General features: G+C 40.3%; 1 protein-coding gene and 1 long non-coding RNA gene across 2 annotated transcripts; one reads left to right on the top strand and one right to left on the bottom strand.

The window, feature by feature from the left end:
- Positions 1-187: 187 nt before the first annotated feature.
- LOC108672523 (activating signal cointegrator 1 complex subunit 2) lies at positions 188-18,083 on the bottom strand. Its single transcript, XM_018160205.2, has 12 exons — positions 17,752-18,083; positions 16,191-16,274; positions 15,645-15,796; positions 7,179-7,383; positions 6,721-6,918; positions 5,884-6,089; positions 4,552-5,709; positions 3,877-4,089; positions 3,341-3,510; positions 2,965-3,133; positions 2,443-2,690; positions 188-1,683 (listed from the first exon to the last, which is right to left on the bottom strand). Exons 1-12 carry the CDS (start codon positions 17,863-17,865, stop codon positions 1,568-1,570), a joined length of 3,033 nt encoding a protein of 1,010 aa, XP_018015694.1. The 5' UTR covers positions 17,866-18,083; the 3' UTR covers positions 188-1,567.
- On the top strand, positions 13,994-14,563 carry LOC125177809. Its single transcript, XR_007156670.1, has 2 exons — positions 13,994-14,206; positions 14,323-14,563. It is a non-coding gene; the product is annotated as an uncharacterized LOC125177809 (long non-coding RNA).
- Positions 18,084-21,361: the final 3,278 nt, after the last annotated feature.

The raw sequence follows: 21,361 nt of genomic DNA, 5'->3' as shown, positions 1-21,361 counted from the left end.
GTTTAATTTTCAAAATCGTATCAAGGGATAACTTCCATTCTAATCAACATCTCATGCGCGATATAAAGTGATTGCAACTATAAAAAATAATAACTCCAGTACTCACTGCAGTGGGTGACAGAGAGCGCACTTTCTCGTCGACGAAAACGTGAAGTCACGGACGGACAGAGGGACATGGCGAGTACAATAGTGCATTTTTTCCATAAATGAGAAAATGCGCTAAAAAACATCAAAAACTATCAAAACCCCTGCCAGGTGCATGACATAGCCTGGAAAAGGAAGAAATGCTCAAATGCCGAATTCTTGCAGAAATATCAAGCTTGGCAACACGATCAAGTATTGGTAAGCCTTGAAATTGGTGCTATCGATGGGCAACGTGTTTCCAGCTTAAGGGCATTTCAAGAAGAAAAATTGAGCTCATGTGTTGCAACCACTTGCACTGAACTGTGCATTTTCAGAAAACATAAAATCAAAAAGAAGCTTTATGAGCGCAAAACCAAACACTAAAGAAAGAAAAACTTGACAATCAAGAAAAGAAAGTGTTACAGAATGAAAATAGTGAGTATCACAACCAGGAGCGAGTACTTAGCAGAAGATAAGTTTCGGATGTATCCAGTTGCTTGGCGGGAAAATTTTTCCATTCAAATTCTGAAATTTTTCAATGACCATCAGCTTCAAAAAAGTGGCCACGGTTATAGTGATCCATTTGAATTCATTCAACCGACCCTGGAGTTCACGTTGATATTTTCGAGGAACCGTATTTTCTTGCTTCGTACGTACATGCATGAAAAAGAGCCTTCGATTATTTCACAATATTGATCGCATCCGATAATAACATGCATGTTATGCTCGTCTACTTTAGGAGATGAATTGTTTATAAGCAGCTGCTAAAAAATAGGGTGGTTAAGCTTTATAATCGCAATAAATTTGCTTGAAATTAGGGCCGTAAAGAGATCTTCGAAGATATCGGCATATAAAAACAATATAAAATAATCATGTGATCAGGCTGGCAGAATTATAACTATATACTTCAAATTAGAAGTTCAATATTTTTGACAAGTACTTTTACCACTTCAAAGTCAGAGCTACAAGAAGTTGGAACAAGTAAAAAGATCGAGTTTGAACCAACCAAAATGTAAAGAAAAATAAATCCATAACTTACATTCGCAAAATATGAGACGACTCCGTTATAAACAGTACAAAAATATTTTAGTACGCACGTGCTGCCGAAGAGGCTACAGGCGCTGAAACGCCAACACTCCGTTACCTTCTAATAATGAGACGTATAAATTTGGTAAGCTCTTCTAACTTCATGCAAAAGTATATTTTCTACCATTATATTCCTAAAAAAACCCACAATTTTACATAAGCACGTCAAAAACGTGCTAAAAATAGGAGCAACACAAGTTAGTTGCCAGAAGTAGCTACTTGCCAAATCACCACACTTGTTTGCTACATCGACCAGCAAAAGCAAGTTGAGAGCGAGAATGTATATACACTCAACAATAAATAACAAACAACAGCCAAAAATACTTAAGAAAATTGATTTTGTCTAAGATATTTAGTGCTAGTTGTTCCTCTCGAACTTATTTTGAGCTGCCTGCTTTCTGGCTTTATTCTTTTGTTCCATTTTTCTTCTAAAATTTGGATCCTGGGCCTTTCCATGGTTGGTATCTTCTTTCCCTGCAAAATAAATCATGTTAGTTCATCAGTCTCTCATAACACGAAGATGGTCTGCCGAACACAAACATATCTGCTGTTGGAGAAAAACAACCAATGGAGAAAATCCTTGCTGGAGGAGAAAAACAACCAATTAACAGATTCACAAGGAACGATCTGAAACTTAATGCGAAGTTGAGAACGCCGACCGACTTACCTCAGAGCTTAGATCGTGAAACATGTCAACAGTTGAGTATTTTTGAATATTAGATCCTTATACGAATGTTGAAAATGCACTGAAGTCACGCATATATGACCTGCTGTACAGTTCCGATTAACATCGACATGAGGTAGACAAGACAAAGAAGTGAAAAATAATGAATTTATACAATAGAAGTAGCTTAAATTAAAGCCTACACAAATAACGCGTAGAAAATGAAGCTATTATAGTTAACTATACATTAAATACGTCGAAAGAATTTTCAAACGAATGAGACACGTAACTGACTAACTTCAAATTCTATTCAACATTACACACATTAGTAATTCGCGTAAAATCATGAACTACTTCCAAACATACCAACCCTTCAAAAACAAATATTTTTTCCCCACTGTGCATTTCCGATAAGGATCTTTGATTTCCGGAATTCGTTACATCGAAGTCATTCTTTTCAAAGAATGACTTTTTTATCAAAGCCATTTCAGTAAATCCTTACATTAAAGTCATCCAAATGACGCTATAAAATCATCTCTACCAAACACTTTTTTGTCATTTGTACTCACACTTGCCACCTCGTGATCCCCTTGCTTCGTCATCAGTTCCATGGCGCCAGGACTTGCCCGACTTGTTAGTGTAGGTCTTGGGTCTGGCGCCACCGCGGGCACCGGCGCTGTCGCTGGTGCCATTTACGACCGGCGCTGCAGGTGGGGCGAGACCGCCGCTAGTGAGGCCCTCGCTGCCTCCATAGAAACCGTTGGACAGTATGGGCTGAGGAGGCGGCATGGGTCCATGGTCGCGCTGCCCTCGATTTCTATCACACCAAATTTAGAAACGATGACCCTACTCTAAAAGGAGCAGTTGCATAAAGTATTAGCTAAGTGATTAAAAAACTATTTATTTAAAATTGCATAATGAATTAATGGATAGGGCTAATTTGCCTAATTCTTAGGTATGAGAAGTTACCTTTTTTAAACAATAACCAGTTGTAGTGCTTTTTTGTGGTACTACATCTCGTCTTAGCTTAAGAACTATTCAACACCAGCGAACTCAACTACGGCATGCGCCAAAAATAAATTTATTCTCACCCTCGTCGGTTGCGAGCTAAGTCTTGAGAAGCTTTCCTCTGCGCCATTCGCTGCCGAAGCACCTCAGGGTTCTCACAAAAAGGCACGAAACTCAAGTCATTTTCAGCTGGCTCTGGAGCGCCTGATCCCGTCGGGGCCTCGATAAAATCGTCTTCATCCGCACTGACTCCTATATAAATGACAACCAGATGTTCATAGCAAGACCTCTGAGACAATTTGACAACCCAGAAAAAAATGATAGGATCCATGAGAAATATGCCCAGTTTTGGCCAAAAATTACATAGCATTACAACAATTTATGCTACACATGAGCAACTCGCTGATAATTAAAATGATAGTGCATCAATCTTATGCAAAGCCTGACCCCAGACTTTACCCTGTGGTTCTGACGCATTTTCCTCGTTGCAGTCATTCCGGACAGGCTTGTGGTGGTCCCTGTGGAAGTCGCGAGGCAGGAAGCGCTGGTGCCGTGGCCTGTTGTTATGGAAATCGTGGCTGGCGGGCAGATTGCGGTCCCGCACCAACGGCTTGCGATTGATCACACCTCTGCAATGAAGTGACACTTTTATTGAGGCTTGAGATTTTGCGTCAATCATGCTCTTCGTGCTGTACATTTTCAAGTGATACAAGACGATTGTCAAGAACGACTTTCTGTTCTAGAGAAACACAATATATTTTAAAGATAAAGATCGTATCGTGATCGCCAGTAAGGAAGACGCAGGAAAAGAAAATCAAGCTGTAGGCTAAATCAAATCGTATACTAGAAGCTCTAAACAAAACTATTAAAATATAAATTACAACTTTCTTAAAAATTATAACTAAACCTTCAGGAAAATAATTCAGGAAAAGGGAAATAGTTTTATGTAAAACCAAAATGAAACGATGATGATTTTTTAGTATTGTTTTCCTCACCCATACTCCCGGAGTTCTGCAATGAACTGAGCACCTCCAAGACCTTTCCTCAAGCCTCTCCGTCTCTCGAACTCTAGTTCATCTTCCTCTGCAGGCAGCGCTACGCTCTGCTCCAGTGACGCTCCGCCGGTGCTGCAGTCCTCATCGTTCTCAGAGTTCGAGTCTGCTTGGAGGGGCGCGTTCAGGGCGCCACGGTTGAAAAGTGGTGGTCGGCTGCAACATTTGTTTATATTATTCCATTGCATTGCAATGAGTCGTTATTATTACACGATTGGCAGCTGTATTATAACGTGCTGTTATTGTGCTAATGGAATTATGAAGCGCTGAGCGCGACCCACGACTAAAAAGAGACAGCCAGCTGAAATATTTACCCTCAATATATTGTTGATTGTTTTCAAAACAGTAATACAGGTCATGTTGGCTAATTCTGAACGAAATAGTCCGTAACAAACAGGTTCTCAATCCATAATATTTGGATAGGCAATAGCCTCGATAGGCGTTTCACGTATGTAGAATTTGTTATCACTAAGGATATATCTTGCTCTTGAGAGCCCGAGATTAGTCCAAATACATAAATGCAGTATTAATCTTGAATCAACATTAAATATAATTGGTTATACTGCAATATTAAACGAAAATAAAGTTATTTCATTAAATTTAACAGCATCAACTTACTTCATCGCCCTCTTCCTGATTGGCATGGCAATTTCAGTGTTGGCATCCATATTTCCAGCTTCGTTGTCGTCGTAAGTATCGTCATATTCGTCGTTGTAGTCAGCAATAGGCACAAGACTGTTCTCGGGATCCTCGTCTTCGTATATGCTGCGTCCTTGTCGTTCGTCATACATTCGTCCTAAGGCGCGCACTCTTTCTCTGACGTCATCGTCCGTTTCGAGCGCATCTTTTTTCTTCTTGCCGCGATGAACTTTGGTCGTATCCACACGCCCGGCACCGAACACATCGAACTCGTCGTCGTTATAGATATTGGCTCTGTTGAGCACACTAAGCTTGGCAGCGTCTTCGCCTTGTTCGTATGTAGAGTGATAACCTGGTGCGGCCGCAACAGGCATGTCAGAACTTGAAGGCTTAGATTGCTCTGTAAGCTGCATAGACTGCGGAGCAGTTGATAAGCTGGGATCTAAGCTAAGAAGCTCGGGCGGGAGTGTGCCCTCAAGAAGTGCATTGATGAGCTCCTCGGAGGAATATCTGTAGTGTTTGAGACACGCAGCGATGTAGCCTGCCCCAAGGTGTGGCATTAGGTCTTGCACGCTCGACACGAGCTCAGCTAGGTGCACAGCGTCCACTTCGGTACTGCCGGTCGCGACGTATTGCGTCATGCCGCTGTTATCTTCTAATTTACATTTAGGATGAACTGTCGCATTATTGCCGTTAGCAAGCGTTCCATCATTGACACTTTCTGTTATATTCATATCACTGAGTATGCCTTTCACTGCATCTTCTAGGAAGTGGACGGCAGTTGTATCTATGTTGTGTTTTTTGTACAATTCAATATCTTTAAAGAAGTTAAACGATGTATGATAATCAGCTATGAAATGTTTCTCCGCAAGACAGGAAGACACAATATGATGATATTTTTCGAAACATTCGTTGCTTGCGGCCCCACTGGCGTCACTGATGGGATCAATACACACATTCTTGATAATAGCTCTGAAGGTAAGAAGCATCGTGGAGCGGAGCTGCTCGAGTCGCAATAAGGTTGCAGCTGTAGAGCTGAACCCAGAATCGCTATCTTCATCTGCTGGAGAATCAGCTCTTCTAGCGCTTGAGTTGTGGCTCAGGCAAGGAATTACTCGTTCGTAACAAAGGCACGTCCTAAAAATAAAAGAACCAAAATTCAATTAGAACTAATAAGAAAGATAATTACGACTCGATATTTTTTAAATTTTCTAGTTACTTTGACGAAGAAGAAATGCAATTTTAGAAGAAATAAACTTTACTCATGAAAAATTGTCACACAAAATAATCAGGAATTTGGTGAGAACGCACCTGATGTGCATTTCGCACTCATGGAAGATCGTCGCCGACTGAGGGTATACACAGAGAAAGTTGTGCAGGGAATAAAAAGTGTCGAGCAGGTACATGAGGACGGCGTGTAGCTCCTCGGCACTGTGGGAACTGCTGCTCGTGTGTTTCAGGCTCATGGGTGCACCTCCGTCGCTCACGGCAAGCTGCTCCTCGACATTGTCCAAGGCCTACATAACGATTAAGTCAGTGAAACTACGATGCTAAAGAATAACGCTTCAATAGCGCTAATAATTATACATGCCTAAGAATTTCTAAGGTTATAGAATCTCTAGCGCACTCCTATCCCTGCCGAACTCGGCAAGAAATGAGAATGTAAATGTCAAGCCAGAAGTAGAAGATTTCAAATAGGAAAGTATGAAAGATAATTGATAGGAATCTTACATACAACATTCTTTGAAGGTAAAGAGCTCAGCAGAAAGCTGAGGTCTCGTCTAGTGATCTTGTTTCTAATAGTACCCGAAGTAAACATAGAATATGAACAAGAGAATTGGTGTGGTTGTCTGGTGTGATTGAGAGTTTATCACCATTTTGTTTATTTATCAAAATCCATCTCCAATGGATCAAAATAAGAATAGACGCCATATTTTAGAAAAAAATCTCAACTTTTTCGGCAATGGAAAACTAAAAAACATTATTCCAGTTTGGGGTAAGTTTGCAGTAAGAGAGAATTTTGCAAATGATAATCAAAGCTCCAATATTTCAAGCAAGTGCAGAGGGCAAATCCAAAATATTCCAAAATTTTCACATGTCTACCATGCACTTTTGATCATTTAACAGGCCAGAAAATAAAGAACTCACACTAATGACGGACTCAAGTAACTGGCGCAGATCGGCTTTGTACTTGGGCTGGTGAGTGAAGACATTAGATATGGCCTTAGAGAGCAGCGCTGAGTCTGAGGGATGGTAGAGGCTACAAAGATCCAGCAGCTGGCACACGTCAAGCACGTAATGGTCGTACAAAAGATCACCAAATGCGCTGGCGGATATGTGATTACTCTGTAACAGAGACAAAAACACTACATTGATGAGTTTTCATCAATTAAACACAAGTGTAATATAAAAAATAGAGAAAATACTTCTGGGAGCAATTGTGGACATCCTGTATGGCTAGACATATTGCATCATTGAACAAACATGATAGAGAACTATTCGCATAAAATGAGAGAGAATATTTGCATAGAAAATTTTAGTTATCCAAGTAGTGCTAGTAAAAATATTGATCGGGTGGCATCTGAGGCGAATTTAGGACCACTCACCTTAGATTCCTTATAAGTAGACATTCTAAGATGCACCAGAAATACGAGTTTGTGCACAGAGAGAAGCACTGGACCAATGATGTTCCTGTGCTGAATGTCGTTCATGATGTTGAGGTAGCCTTCATCATACCAGCGTGGTGCCTGGCTCAGGTATGACACCAGACACTTGTGGATCTTGCGCGAGTATATCAGCTCGGACCAAAATCTGAAAGACATTTCAGTACATAGGCCGCATTCAAAGGTAGTTTTGTGCACTGGAAAATATGAATGAATAGTGAAATTTGCAGATCATGTTTATTAAAAATGTTTGTTTATAATCAAGATGAGATCTAACCACCAGTGTAAGAAATTACCACTTTCGAATGCATTGCTGCCTTCATTTGTTGCCCAGGTGACGAGGTAGCTCACCTTCAAATTAGCTCAGATTCGTTCCGGCAGCCGACTGAGCAACAGCGCCAACAAGCGTAACAACGACCTGAATATCGCAAAAAGCATAAACAGCGCCCACACGCTCACAACACCACCGAACACCCCCATACCACGGTCTAATAATTCTAAAGAAACCTAATTCCGAGCACCAGTTAAACAAAAATCTAGAACCCGGGCATCATACAGAAAGGATTCACCGGAGGAACACCAAAATACAAGCAAAACGACAACCGCCACCCGGGAAGGAAAACCCAAATAAAGAAAACCAACCTCAAACCCCTACGAACAAAAATAGATAGAACGAGGATTAGAAATCCATGCCTAACCTAACTATGTACCGAACAGAAAAACCCCCTACAGAACAACATACCAAATCTCGCGAACCCTCAACCAACTGAACACTCAAATTTAAAGAGGAATCCATCACTCAAGTAAAACTACAAGATGCAAATACAGCGCAACAAGGAATAAAGAATAGATAAAAGGGTCAGCCAAAACCATCACCTAAACACGATGAAAAAAAAAGACATAAACATACCGGTGATAACAATCTGTAAACCACAAATACTCGTGAAATAAAGGCATTAATGCCTAAAACAGCAAAAAACAAGCCCAACATCACAACCCAGCACAAAACCCCCCAGCACCAGGACCTATCAAACCCGAAGACGCAAAAGTCCCACGCCCAGGTGAACAAAATGCTCCAGCCCAGTCGCACCACCGAACAGCAGAGCATCAATAATCAAATAACAGCAAAACCTACGGAGCAGACAGTAAATGAAGACCCAAACAAGAAAACACAACATGCAACCGATCCAAAAAAAAGATGAAAGTTCCCCCATGATAAAGCCAGGCAAAAAAATACTAAGTAGAAAAGTGCGAGCTATACCAGAGATGTAAAATTACCTCAGTTGCGCATTGAACCATTTAGTGGTGAAGGCACGTCTGCCCTGAAATTTCATTCATTCATTACAAAGTTTCGTAGTATTGTTGATAACCGGGAATCCTTGTCTCCTGCCGCTAAACTTACTTACCTCAAAAGTTACCTGACAGGCTACGCCTATCAGTTACTTGATCATCTCACTTTTGAAGATCAAAATTATGCGCTTGCACTCGAACTTCTTGAGAAAGAATTTCTTAATAAAGACAGTCTGATTGATCAGCTGTGCAATAAGTTATTTGAATTGAAATGCAAGACTGATTCTTCATTTCATGAGACAAGGCTCTTCATATCTTCCGTTAAGAGTATCATGGCCGATTTAAAAATCTACGATTGTGACGTACTTGCAGAGAAGGCCGCACTTACCATTGTGAGCTCATTAGTATCTTCGAAATTGCCTTCAGCATTCAGGCCGGAGCTCGCCAGAAAGTTGGGTTCCAACTATCCAACTCTAATTCAAATATTTGACAACTATGTGACTGTTATTGAAACTCTTGCCTTACGAGTTAGTCATGATAAGCCGAAACCTGCTCCGGTTAACGAGGCTGCTGGTAGTAAACCTTTCAGCAACCGTTGTAGGGAGCTGAATGACGATAAACCTCGACAGGTATTCAGCAACAGTGCCCTTGCATCTGCCACCACCAAGCGTGCGTGCAAGTTTTGTTCTAGCTCTGCGCATAGCATGCTTCAGTGTACTCTTTACCCTACGCATAAAGCGCGCTTTGACAGATGCAAGGAGCTTAAAATATGCCAGCAGTGCACAAGTTCAAAGCATGAACTCAAAGATTGTTCAGTTAAATTGGATTATGCATGTAAATTCTGTAAAGACCGGAGACATATTTCAGCATTGTGTCCAAAATTCAGTGCATCTGCGCCTCAATCTACTACTAACGTATGTCTGCATTCCTCCGTAGATAAGAATTCAGTCAATATCTTGCCCACGGTCCTAATTCCTGTAGCTAAAGGCAACTACGTTACAGATGCGCGCATGCTTATTGACACCGGCTCTCAACGTTCATATGTCTCTGGCGCTATCCTTGACAAAATTAACTTTCCAAATGATCGAAAGAGATTTCCTTGTACCGTAAAAACTTTCCTTGATAAAGGAGTGAAAGAATTCTCCGAAGTTGCTCTCCAATTCACTTTCCCGACACAGAAAAGGCAGTTGCCTATCCTAGTAGATGATGCATTTGAAATGTCGTTTGCAGTGCCGTCATTGTACCGTGCATTTGGTAACGTGAAGCAAAAGTTCAAACTTGCCGATCCTTCCTTGGCCGAAATAAGGGAAGAAAGCACCCTTGTCAAAATCGACGGTATTATTGGGGTGGATTTAATTCCTTGCCTTGGATTGGGAATTGTACCTTGTTTGAATGGCTTTGCGTTTTCAGTGGGCTCAAGCGTAATTCCTTTCGGAAACGTAGATAGTTTTTTGACGCAGAGTCAAGCGGCACGTATGCATCAAAATTTGCTCGGGCAAAGTGCCGGAAATAACACTTATGTAAACTTTGTTCTCGATCCCATTCCTAAATATCCTGATCCAATATCAGAAGCGCTCCCAGAGAGTTGCGTAGAAGGGAACCTGGATAAATTATTCCGATTAGAGACTATCGGCATCTCTGAAAAGGAGAATATTTCTCCTCTTGACGAAAAGAAAATCGAGCAATTTGAGAAAAATGTTAAATTTGAAGATGGTAAATACCATGTAAAGCTCTTGTGGAATGAAAATTTGTGCAATGTAAAATCTAATTTTCATATAGCCAAAGCAGTGATGGAGCGAGTGCTCGATAGACTGAATGCAAAGGGCTTATTTGATCAATATGACGCTATTTTCAATGAGCAGATAGAGGAAGGCGTGCTAGAGCCCATTTCGTTGAAGAATTGTTCAGGAGATGAAGTGTTCATACCCCATCGTGAGGTTGTACGCGATGACGCGACTTCCACACAGAAGGTCCGCCCTGTGCTTAATTGTTCGCTTAAAGTGCGCGGTTCTACTTCTCTTAACGAAGCTTCCTTTCAGGGTGTAGATTTGATGTCGAATCTATTCAGTTTGCTGCTAGGATTGCGTCATGATAAATATTTATTGATTTCTGACATTAAACGTGCCTTCCTTCAAATTAAGCTAAGCGACAACCATGATCGCAATAAATTCTGTATTTTATGGGTTAAAAATGGCCAACTTCAGGCTTACCGTTACACATCTATTGTGTATGGCTATGTCGCCAGTCCATTCATTCTAAATTTTGTAATCAAGCACCATGTCGCCCAGTACCCTAACGACATGTGTTCTTATTTCCTTAAGAACTGTTTGTACGTTGACAACCTATTCCTGACGGGCAACGTTACATCCCAGATGATTGAATTGTACCGCACTGCCTACTCGCGCATGCTGGACGGTGGCTTCGTCCTGCGCTCCTGGGCTTCTAATTGTGACGTGCTTAATCAGACATTTGAGACGGACGGTGTGGCTGTGCAGCATCGAGGTAATGCAGAAAAAATTCTGGGCTACATGTACAACAAATCCAACGACACCATGTATCTTGCCTTCAATGATGCTTCCGGTCAGCATGACCCGGTAACTAAACGTTCAGTTCTGTCTAAACTTTCTAAATGTTTTGATCCCTTAGGTTTGCTAAATCCCATTTTGGTTAGGGGCAAGTCTCTTATGAGACGTCTTTGGCAGTCGGGCATTGCTTGGGACGACCAAGTCCCATCCGACATTAAAGTAGATTGGCTCCAGCTGCTCGCTGAGCTCAACTTGTTGAATACCTTTCAGTTTGATAGACAGGCTCTAGTTACTGGTGAAAATGTGAAGCTAGTCCTCTTTACTGACGCTTCAAAAGCGAACTACGGATTCAATGTCTATAGTGTCGTTGAAGGAGAGGTAGGAAAGTCTGCAAATTGGCTTTTTAGCAAGACGAAGGTGTCGCCCTTGAAGTCGAAAAGCCTGCCTACATTAGAACTGCTAGCAATATATCTCGCTATAAAATGTTTGATGTGTCTCATACGATCACTTGACAGGGTAAAAATTACCAGTATCGTCATTGCTGTCGATTCGCAGATTGCTCTGTCATGGGTCTTGAACAAACAAATTAAATCCAAAAATGTCTTTGCATCCAACAGAGTGAAAGATATTTTAAATTTCTGTGACCAACTGAAAGATGAATATAACCTAAAATGTGAATTTAAATATGTGCCCACTTCGCAGAACCCTGCAGACCTCTTGACCAGGGGGATTACCGTTAAACAATTTAAAGACAATTTTTCTTTCTGGCAGAAAGGTCCCGAATTTCTTTGCCAGGATGAACAAAGTTGGCCTAAAGCCAGCTTATTAAGTTTGTCTGATACCAATAAGAAGGTCGTCTGTGGCGCAGTATTGAAAAATTGCGTCAACGCTCCTGTCATTGATCTTCACAGGTATTCGAAGCTACATAAATTGATCTCTGTAACAGCCGGGTTGTTCCACTTTGTCAGTTTGCTTCGAAAGACAAATCCCGATCGCGTGAACAGTTTGACGCTGGCACGCAAATACTGGATCAAATTTGAACAATCTCTGCATTACAGGGAGGAACTTGCCTTTTTGCTTTCAGATGGCTCAGGTACCGTGCCTCCTTTGGTCAGAGATCTTAACCTATTCTTAGATGATGATGGTATTATTCGTTCCAGAGGACGATTAAGCAGATGTAATTACATACCATATGCTATCAAGCATCCTGTCCTCATTGCCCGCGATAGCCATTTCACCAACTTGATAATTAGAGATTCTCATTTAAAGTGCCAGCACATGGGACTTTCTTCCACCCTAAATACTCTCCGTAACCAGGGTTATTGGCTACCCAAACCACGACCTCAAGTTAAGCGCGTGCTGAAGGAATGTGTCATCTGCACTAAAATTAATGCATTTTCTTACAGGTATCCCAAGGTAACCGACTACGTGCGTGACCGCGTCAATTTCGTGAGACCGTTCAAAAACACAGGTGTTGATTTTACTGGTCATTTTTTCGTGCAGTTGGCCGGTACCTGCGTCAAAATGTATCTTGTCATATTTACCTGTTTGAGTGTGCGTGCCATTCATTTGGAAGTTGTGCCTGACATGAGCACAAAGTCGTTTCTTTCTGCTTTCGTGAGATTCATGAACCGCTTTGGATTGCCTAAAAGCATCTACAGCGATAACGCTCCTAGCTTTGTTCAATCTGCCGAATTGCTGAACAAGTCCTTTTCAGATAGTTGCTTCTCTGAATATTTAGCCAAAAATAACGTAAAGCATTACCGTGTTCCATTATATTCACCTTGGGCTGCTGCCAGTTGGGAGCGCCTTCTGAGAGTAGTTAAAAACTCTCTGTACAAATCCATTGGCAGAAACAAAATAGAATACTTCAACTTCTTGACTTTGATATCTGACGTCCAGGAAGCAATAAATTCCCATCCATTGACTTACCGTGATACCAGCGACCAGTCTCACGATGTTGTAACTCCTAATTCTTTCATCCGTGTTGGCATGAGCAGTAACTTGACTTTCGGTGCGTTGTCGGGTGACCTCAACGTACCTGCCCGTGCTGATCTAATTAAAACCCTTGAAATCAGGGAGGACGCTCTGGATAAATTTAAAGACTTGTGGTACGAGGAGTACTTACTCTCCTTGCGAGAAACTCGCACTAATCTCTATCAGCCCAAATGGGAAGATCGAATTAAAATAGGAGACATCGTTCTCATATCTGCACCTAACAAACCACGTCCACTGTGGATCATGGGTCGCATATGTAAATTATTTACAGGTAATGACGGCAAGACGCGCTCTGCTGAAGTTTTAAGACCAGACCGCTCGACGGGGGTCTACTCAATTTCATTGTTGTATCCTTTAGAATTAAATTTAGATTCTGTGTCTCCGTATCGTCCTCCTGATGTTCCTCCTACTGTTGCAGGCGCCAGCAGCGGTGGCGGGCTCGCGGAGACGAGAGTGAGACGCAGAGCTGCTGAGCAGTGCTTACAGCGACTGCGTGCCTCTGCTGAAAATTAATTTAATGTTTAACCTTGTATAACGACCATAATTCATTGATGAATTTTGTTCCAATTTTGTGCCCCGGGAGTGTGTAAGAAATTACCACTTTCAAATGCATTGCTGCCTTCATTTGTTGCCCAGGTGACGAGGTAGCTAACCTTCAAATTAGCTCAGATTCGTTCCGGCAGCCGACTGAGCAACATCTCCTCTAATCTTACCTGCGACCTGAGTATTGGACTACGCATCTTCAGCGTCCACAGGCTCCTAATCCTTGCTGAGACCTTTATTCTACTGTCTTATAATTTTAGGTGAATGTGGTTTCTAGCAGGATTTACATAACTATTTATTACTCGTGTATTATCTAGGTAGGATTTATCTTAGGCTCACCATAATTTACGTTTTGGGATAACCTCCATTTGGGACGTTTAAGGTGGATAAATTACACTATGGTCATTTGCTTAGGGTCTAGTATAGGTAGATGGAGGTTTAGGGTTTCATTCCTCCTCTAACTTTTTCCCGTGCATTTGAACCTCCTACTGTCCTGCCTGTCCTTTCTGGTGAGCCTTCCTCCAACTTTACACTCCTCTTTTGTTAGGGTTTCATTCCTTGATTAAGCCTAGCTGTTGTAACTACGGTTCAACACTGAATCCCGAATAGATTTAGGTGTGTGCCATTACTCTCATTTGAACATTATGATATATACTGCCTTAATCATTGCGTTTGTCACTATTTGTGTACCATATCTACTCGTGTTATAACTTGTTTAATTTCTCTAACAGTATAAACTTCTCCGTTCCTGTGACGCCAGCACCGACCCCGCCCTTACCTGGTTCTATTCATTCTGAAGACTCTAAATTCTGATGTCCAGTTGAACTAAATTGTGGAGCCTGGTCTTCCTACTTAACTTCTTTGGATGAATACTTAATTACCATCAAAACTTCCGGCGCTTCCCGTGGATGAAGACCCAATTAAGAAGATCCAACCTTGAACCTCTCCTAATAAAATTTGATGGTTCTCTTATTATAAATCTTTGCTTAACCTTATTATGTAGCGAATTACTTGTTTAATTTCTTTAACAGTATAAACTTCTCCGTTCCTGTGACGCCAGCACCGACCCCGCCTTTACCTGGTTCTATTCATTCTGAAGACTCTAAATTCTGATGTCCAGTTGAACTAAATTGTGGAGCCTGGTCTTCCTACTTAACTTCTTCTCTGGATGAATACTTAATTACCATCAAAACTTCCGGCGCTTCCTGTGGATGAAGACCCAATTAAGGAGATCCAACTTTGAACCTCTCCTAATAAAATTTGATGGTTCTCTTATTATAAATCTTTGCTTAACCTTATTATGTAGCGAATTGAAAAATTCCTTACACCAGCCTGCAATTACTTTTCTAAGCTTTGTAGCAGCGCTTTTCAAATTTTAGAGGAGCTAAAGCAACATTTTCAATTGACTCTGAGCAGTAATATATACAAATAATTTTTAGCTGTAGTGCTGACTGTGCTGTACAAACACTTTCATGTCAATTGCGCTAAATGGACCAACTTAATTGCATGAATTCAAGCAGACTTCTTTCTGCAAGATGTAAGTCAATTTATGATCACAGAATCAGATCACAAAGTTTGTTTTTGAATTGTTACCAAAGGAAAATTCTTAATTTTGTATATATCATCAAATTGAACAAATTATGATAATCCACCTGAGAGTCATGAAGAAATGATATGGTACATTAATGCTTCAAGTGTCTGCAAGCACAACAGCTTGATGAAGATAAATAGAGAATTAACAAATTCTTTGCATTTCTATAAGGTTAAAAGTGTTTATTGAAGAATACCAACAAGGGTAAGGAAATTTTTTGCAATAATTCTGGACCCATGCTGAACATCAAACAGACTGAAATTTTAGCAAAATTGTAACAATCTTATACAATGGGGAAATTTTCTGCACACTGTCAAGATTACAATTTTGAAATAAGTCAGAAGGTGGTCACCATTTATCAAGCCTAGAAGTGAATGCAGTAGGTATATTTCAATTATCAAACTCATTTGTCAGGTTTGAGCATATGGAAAGTCTTAATGTATCAAAGCAGTGTGAGCTTACTTGTGATGGGGCAATGCTAACATCCACTCAAGGTCTTGTCTGAAGAACTCTATCTGCTCAAGCCAGGCATCCAAGGCACCCGGGAGCTCCAAGCCGTGCTGGGGTGGGGGGCTGTACTTCATCAGCTCTCTTAATTCACACCAAGATTTGCTCTAGAGACATATACGGAATTACAATTCTTCATAATTAGGATAAGAGGTTTGCAAAATGTACTAATAAATATGATCTCTAACCAAACCACGCAACTAATATGATCATAGTAAATTACCTATTATCTAATTTAAAAAATACAGTTTAATAGAATATTTCAACCAAATATTTTAAATATATATAAGAAATCACAGACAATGAAAAAGTACTATTGAAGACATGGCCTAATGTATTTTAGTTGCTTATCTCTAAAATGATACTTTATATAGGTATACATTGCAAAAGAGTACATATATATACCAGTAATTAGACAAACAAATTGAGAATTCCTAGTTAAGCAGTTGGGAATTTTTCAACCAAACTAGAAAAAAATTTTTGATGCATGTTAAGGCTCACCAATGCTGGAATTTTGGTCTGAACTCCATTAGAACTGATGGTCAAGAGCTTGATGTCAAGAGGCTCAGATGCCTCCTGGCCAACCTGAATAAGGAAAAATGATGGAAAAAGAGAACTCATAAAATACACAAGAATATTGCATTCCACTAAAAAGCATAAGTTGTAAAAACTAGAGGTTACTTTTTCCTATGTAACCATGAGTCCAAGACTAGGTACTGTTCATGTTGATAACTTTACATCCTCACCAGCAGCCCTTAGGTTGCCAGCCTTCAATTGAAATGTTCCATTTTATAGATGAAACCAAACCATCTCTTTCTTGCATGATCAAAATAGCTTTGTAGTCATCATGTTGTTATCAAATTATACAAATCTTAATTTTGACAAGTGTTATATGGTTGAAACAGGTTTTGGCCAAACTGGACAATTGGGCAGTAGCCACCCATGATTTGGACAAAGACGACTGTGTATTTGGCCAATTTTACCTGTTCCTTAGGCCTTTTTCCCTCTATTTCTTCAGTTACCTATTTTCACCCAGACACAAGCAATTGTCAAATATTACCTGTGAAACAATTGCTTTAACCCATAATTTTAGGGAAGTTTTGCCCAGTATTCCAGATTGAGGTTTTGGTAATGGTAATGAGCAACAAAACAAGGTAGGTAAGGCCTATGCAGGCTATGTGCACTTGCATAGTGGCAAATCAGAGATTTTTTAGAATCAGTTCATTTTTAATTTTCTCATCTACTCAATATTTAAATAAATTTTTTTATCATAATGCTGGTAGGTATCAAATAAACTTACTGGTGCACTTATTCTTATAAGACTCCAAAATTAAGTTGAGGAACAGGAATGGCAGTAAAAATGTCCTCCTTTGCCACTGTGAATTATTAGTTCCATTTCTGCTGAGTGATGCTTATGTGGCATTGATGGACGATGGTAGATGAAATTTAGGGCTTAGGCTGATAAGAGTGTTAGAGTGGTATTATTTATAGCCATAGCCTTATAGGTAATTGAAGGACAAACTACTATTTTTGCCATAAATTTCTAAAAATTGAGTTTAAAATAGATTGTTAACTGGAGATTTTCAAAAATTGAAAGCAAACAGCCTAGGCTATGAGCTCTTGTTATTTTTACATGGTAGCTTTTGCTCAATTTTCCATATTTTATTAGATTGCTGTGTAGTGTGTGACTCAAGGTACTTTGACAGTTGACACCAGATAGGTATGAGTATGATGGAGGAAATTTGTTAAGATTATAAATTTTATATCTACACAGGAATGCAGCTTCTATTAGAACTGGATAGCTAGGTACATTCTTGATTTTTGTTTATGTGTTTCATAAAAGCCTTAGGCTTTTTAAATATAATCTAGCTACCTAGGCCTAGGTATACATAGGTATTCTCAGATTCATCAAAATTTATTTTAGAAGATAGGCCTACCTAAATCCTAAATTAAACTACCTAAATCAAATTTTATAGTAGTAGCTAGTAGGCTACCCACATTGGTATGAAAATACCTAAAGAATCAAAGCAAACTAATTTTGAATTAACTTCTAACTACTTACCAAAATTTGAACATCATGTGGCAGGGTTGTTGGGAATCCTGGGGGACTCTTTAAACTTGTCAAAGAAGAATTTGGAATCTTTTTCACGCGTGGAATAGCTCCAGTGCTGGACATGACGAGTTTAAGCGGCAGGAAAAATTTTATTTAACTAACAAAGATAATAAAAACTGGAGCCCTTCTTCAGACAAAGGAGTATTACGGGCGAGTCGTAACTTTAAAATTATTTAATTACTAGTTGCTGGGCAACATATAAGAGGCTGAATGCCAGTTGCCACTGCCGAATGTAGGAGTCAGCCGGACCGACTTCACTGCCATAACATTTCCCGTTGATTTTCGTTTCTGTTAAACTCGTTCAAAACGAGAAGTAGAAATTTTTGGCTCACCAGAAGAATTATAATTTAACGAGCTAGAATAATATATTCCTATCGTAATACAATACTTTTTGGATAAATTATAGTTTTTTATTTCCTCTGGAGAACGCTTTCAGAAATCACCCTATGACAAAAGTGTTAATATAAATGATGGCTTAAATGTCATAACGTGATGCAACACTGGTTCAGATAGAATTTTGCATTTTTATTGATTTTATGGAAACAGCAACAATTTTACTCTGCACGAACCTTCAAATTAACATGAATTCAATCATTGTATAGTTTTTTCTTATATTATTTTCAAAAAACGTGATATAAGAATTTTACGGGAATTTTTAGTGACGATATGATTAGGGCCAAGGGGCTGGTTTGGAGTCCCAATATGGATTGTGTCCTCATTTTATGATAAAAAATTGATTACGATAAGAAATGACTTAAAAACATAAAATATATAATTTCCGCGGTTCAAAATGTATGAATTTTCAATGTAACCTATGCCATTCCACGCATCGGGCGATGGACGATGGAAGTTCATTGAGGCGTGTTACTGAAAAAGATACACCCATGGATACACTGACTTCGAAGACTTGTCAAACTACTAAGCTTGCGAATGAAGCGTCAAAATTTCAAATATTTTCATTTATATATATGTTTGATGGTTCATTGTGGAATTTGTGGAAGACACAGTGATAATAGCCATCCGAAAGATTCAACGTGGGCATGATTCTCTCTTACAAAATAAAATTCTTCTGATGCACGTCGTGAATTTCTTCTGTACGTAGTTAAATGGAGCTCATGGACGCTACCGTATTCTTAATAATATCAGACAAGCATTACCTTGCTGAGGAAAACTTTCCTAGCGTGAAAGATTCATATTATTTCTGCATTACCAGCATCTTAGATAGTTCTATCGTAATTTGAAATTGCTGTCGATTTCCTGAATATCAAGAGAAAATTCCAAGCAACTGCAAGATCTGAATCCCTAAATCTTATAATCAATTGCTCCTACAAGTCACTAGATCCGCCTTGCCAAACTTCACACTTAGTTCATATTCCTTTCCATAGGTAAGAACGCTAGAGAGCATAACGGCCTATGAAGTCAAGTGCTCAAAGCCATAGCGCCGGATGTCCACAGCCACAAAATAAGCTTGCCAAAGGTAACCATGGCCATACTGCATCTGGCCAAACCTCCTCTGGCCTAACCTCTTCTGGCCTTACCTATACGAGCTGCAACCTTTCTCCACCCAAAACAAACCTGAGCGGACCTAACCTAACCTCATTGGCTGCAAGAAGTTAGGAAGGCGGTCCAAGTGTGTTGGAAGAGCCAGTCATTGACTGCAAGAAGGTTGTGAGCCGGGACAGCGTGAATAGGTTAGACCAGAAGAGGTTAGGTCGTAGTAGGTACAGCCGGATGAAGAACAGCCTGTTTATGAGCGAGCATGTTAAGCATTGGCTGAAGACTTACGGCGCACTTATCTTTCGGCAGTGTGTCTCTTGGCTGGATAACGGAGTTCAAGCGTAGTCTGCGGCTTCTAGTTCTGAGGCTGAGTAAAGTTAATGCATGGTGAAGCTAGGCGTTGGCTCCAGGGCTTATTTAAGAGTAAAATTTGTGGCCTACGGCTGCGCCCTCCTCCGAACACGCCTGCAGACTCAAACTCGCCTGCTCAACTTGCCCAGTCATAACTTCTTCAATTATGAACTGATTGGGTTTAAATTCTGAATTTAATTACTAGTGGTTGATAGGATAGTTCGTTGCCGGAGGAATTATCACAGATTTATAAAAATCTGTACAAATCTACAGACTTAACAAAAACTGTAATAATTCCTTCTGGAACGCATGGCTGGAAGCAGTTATGACTGGACAAGTTGAGCAGGAGAGTTCGGAGAAATTCCGAACCAGTCTGGTCACGGTCTTCGCTTAAGTAAATACTTGTGTCCTCATGCACTCCAATGTCTTTCTGTAATCATCTCTTGCATGTCAGCAGCTGTTCTACTGATCTCGTCTTTAAAAATGACAGCACCTCGTCGTTTGCTACTCCCATCCTTAACCTAGGTTAGTGTTTGACCATATGACTTGAAGTGATCTGTAGCTCAACCTTGCTGCTCTGCGTTTCATGTCTTTGCAGCTACTGGCATTGTACTCTCATAATCGTGTTGTGACTTCTGACATCACCGTACCTTGCCTCATGCTACTGCTTTTGGAAGTCCATGTTTGTTCCGCAAGTGTATTGACTCATATCCAGAGGGCGCTTAATAGGCTTTTCTAGATAAGTAGGCTTTTCTGGATAAGTTTTCTGGAGAAGTATTTTCCTGTTAGGTGTTTGAAAGAACTGCGTATTATGATCAAGACTCTGCCCTTAAATTACTCAGCAAGGTTCCTGAATAAAAAACAACAATCCGTCATCCCCCACTTGTCTCTCTCCACCTCAGTCTTGATTACGCCATGGATTCCATTTATCCTGATCTGTCGTTTTTTTGACAGCACCTCACACAACACAACACATTACAACACAACACAACACATTACAAAACAACACAACACATTACAACACAACACAACACAATCCTTGTGGCACGCCACTGCGCATTGATGCCCAGTCTGACACGGTTCCGTTAATACTGACACGTTGTCGTCTACCTACTAGAAAATCTCTGATCCATTGGAGTACGTTTCCCTCAATTCCCAAAGACTTCACTTTATGCAACAGCCGCTCATGCGTAATACTGTGAAATGCTTTGGTAAAATCGAGATACAATGCATCCACTGGCTCCCTTTCGTCCAGCAGGCGAGTCCAATCATTCGACGTAGATAATAAGTTTGTGGTGCAGTATCTGCCGGCAATAAATTCATGTTGACAATCTGACAGGAGATGCTGAGCAGTCAAGTGATCGATAATCCTATCCTTCACAACAGATTCCATTAACTTACAAACAACGCTTGTCAGACTGACAGGGCGATAATTACCGGGGCTACTTCTGTCACCTTTTTTGTACAATCGAGTTATATGAGCTTCTTTCCAGTCGGGCGGCAAAGTTCCTTCGTTCAAGGTGTTTTGAAAGAATACTGTCAATGGGCCGGCCAGAACGATTGCTAGTTCTTTGAGCAATCTGGGATGGAAGCCGTCTGGTACACATGACTTGCTGGGATTTAGAGCTACCAGGTGCTTGAGAACCTCTTCTTCGTGTATTTCAAAACCTGTTAACTTCGAGCCGACTGGGCGCTCCTCAACTGGTCTACT

Source organism: Hyalella azteca, unplaced genomic scaffold (genome assembly GCF_000764305.2).
Source record: "Hyalella azteca isolate HAZT.00-mixed unplaced genomic scaffold, Hazt_2.0.2 contig5093, whole genome shotgun sequence".
NCBI classification, from domain to species: domain Eukaryota; kingdom Metazoa; phylum Arthropoda; class Malacostraca; order Amphipoda; family Hyalellidae; genus Hyalella; species Hyalella azteca.
Note: the sequence above shows the minus strand (reverse complement) of the source record. Positions and strands in the feature narration are given on the sequence as shown.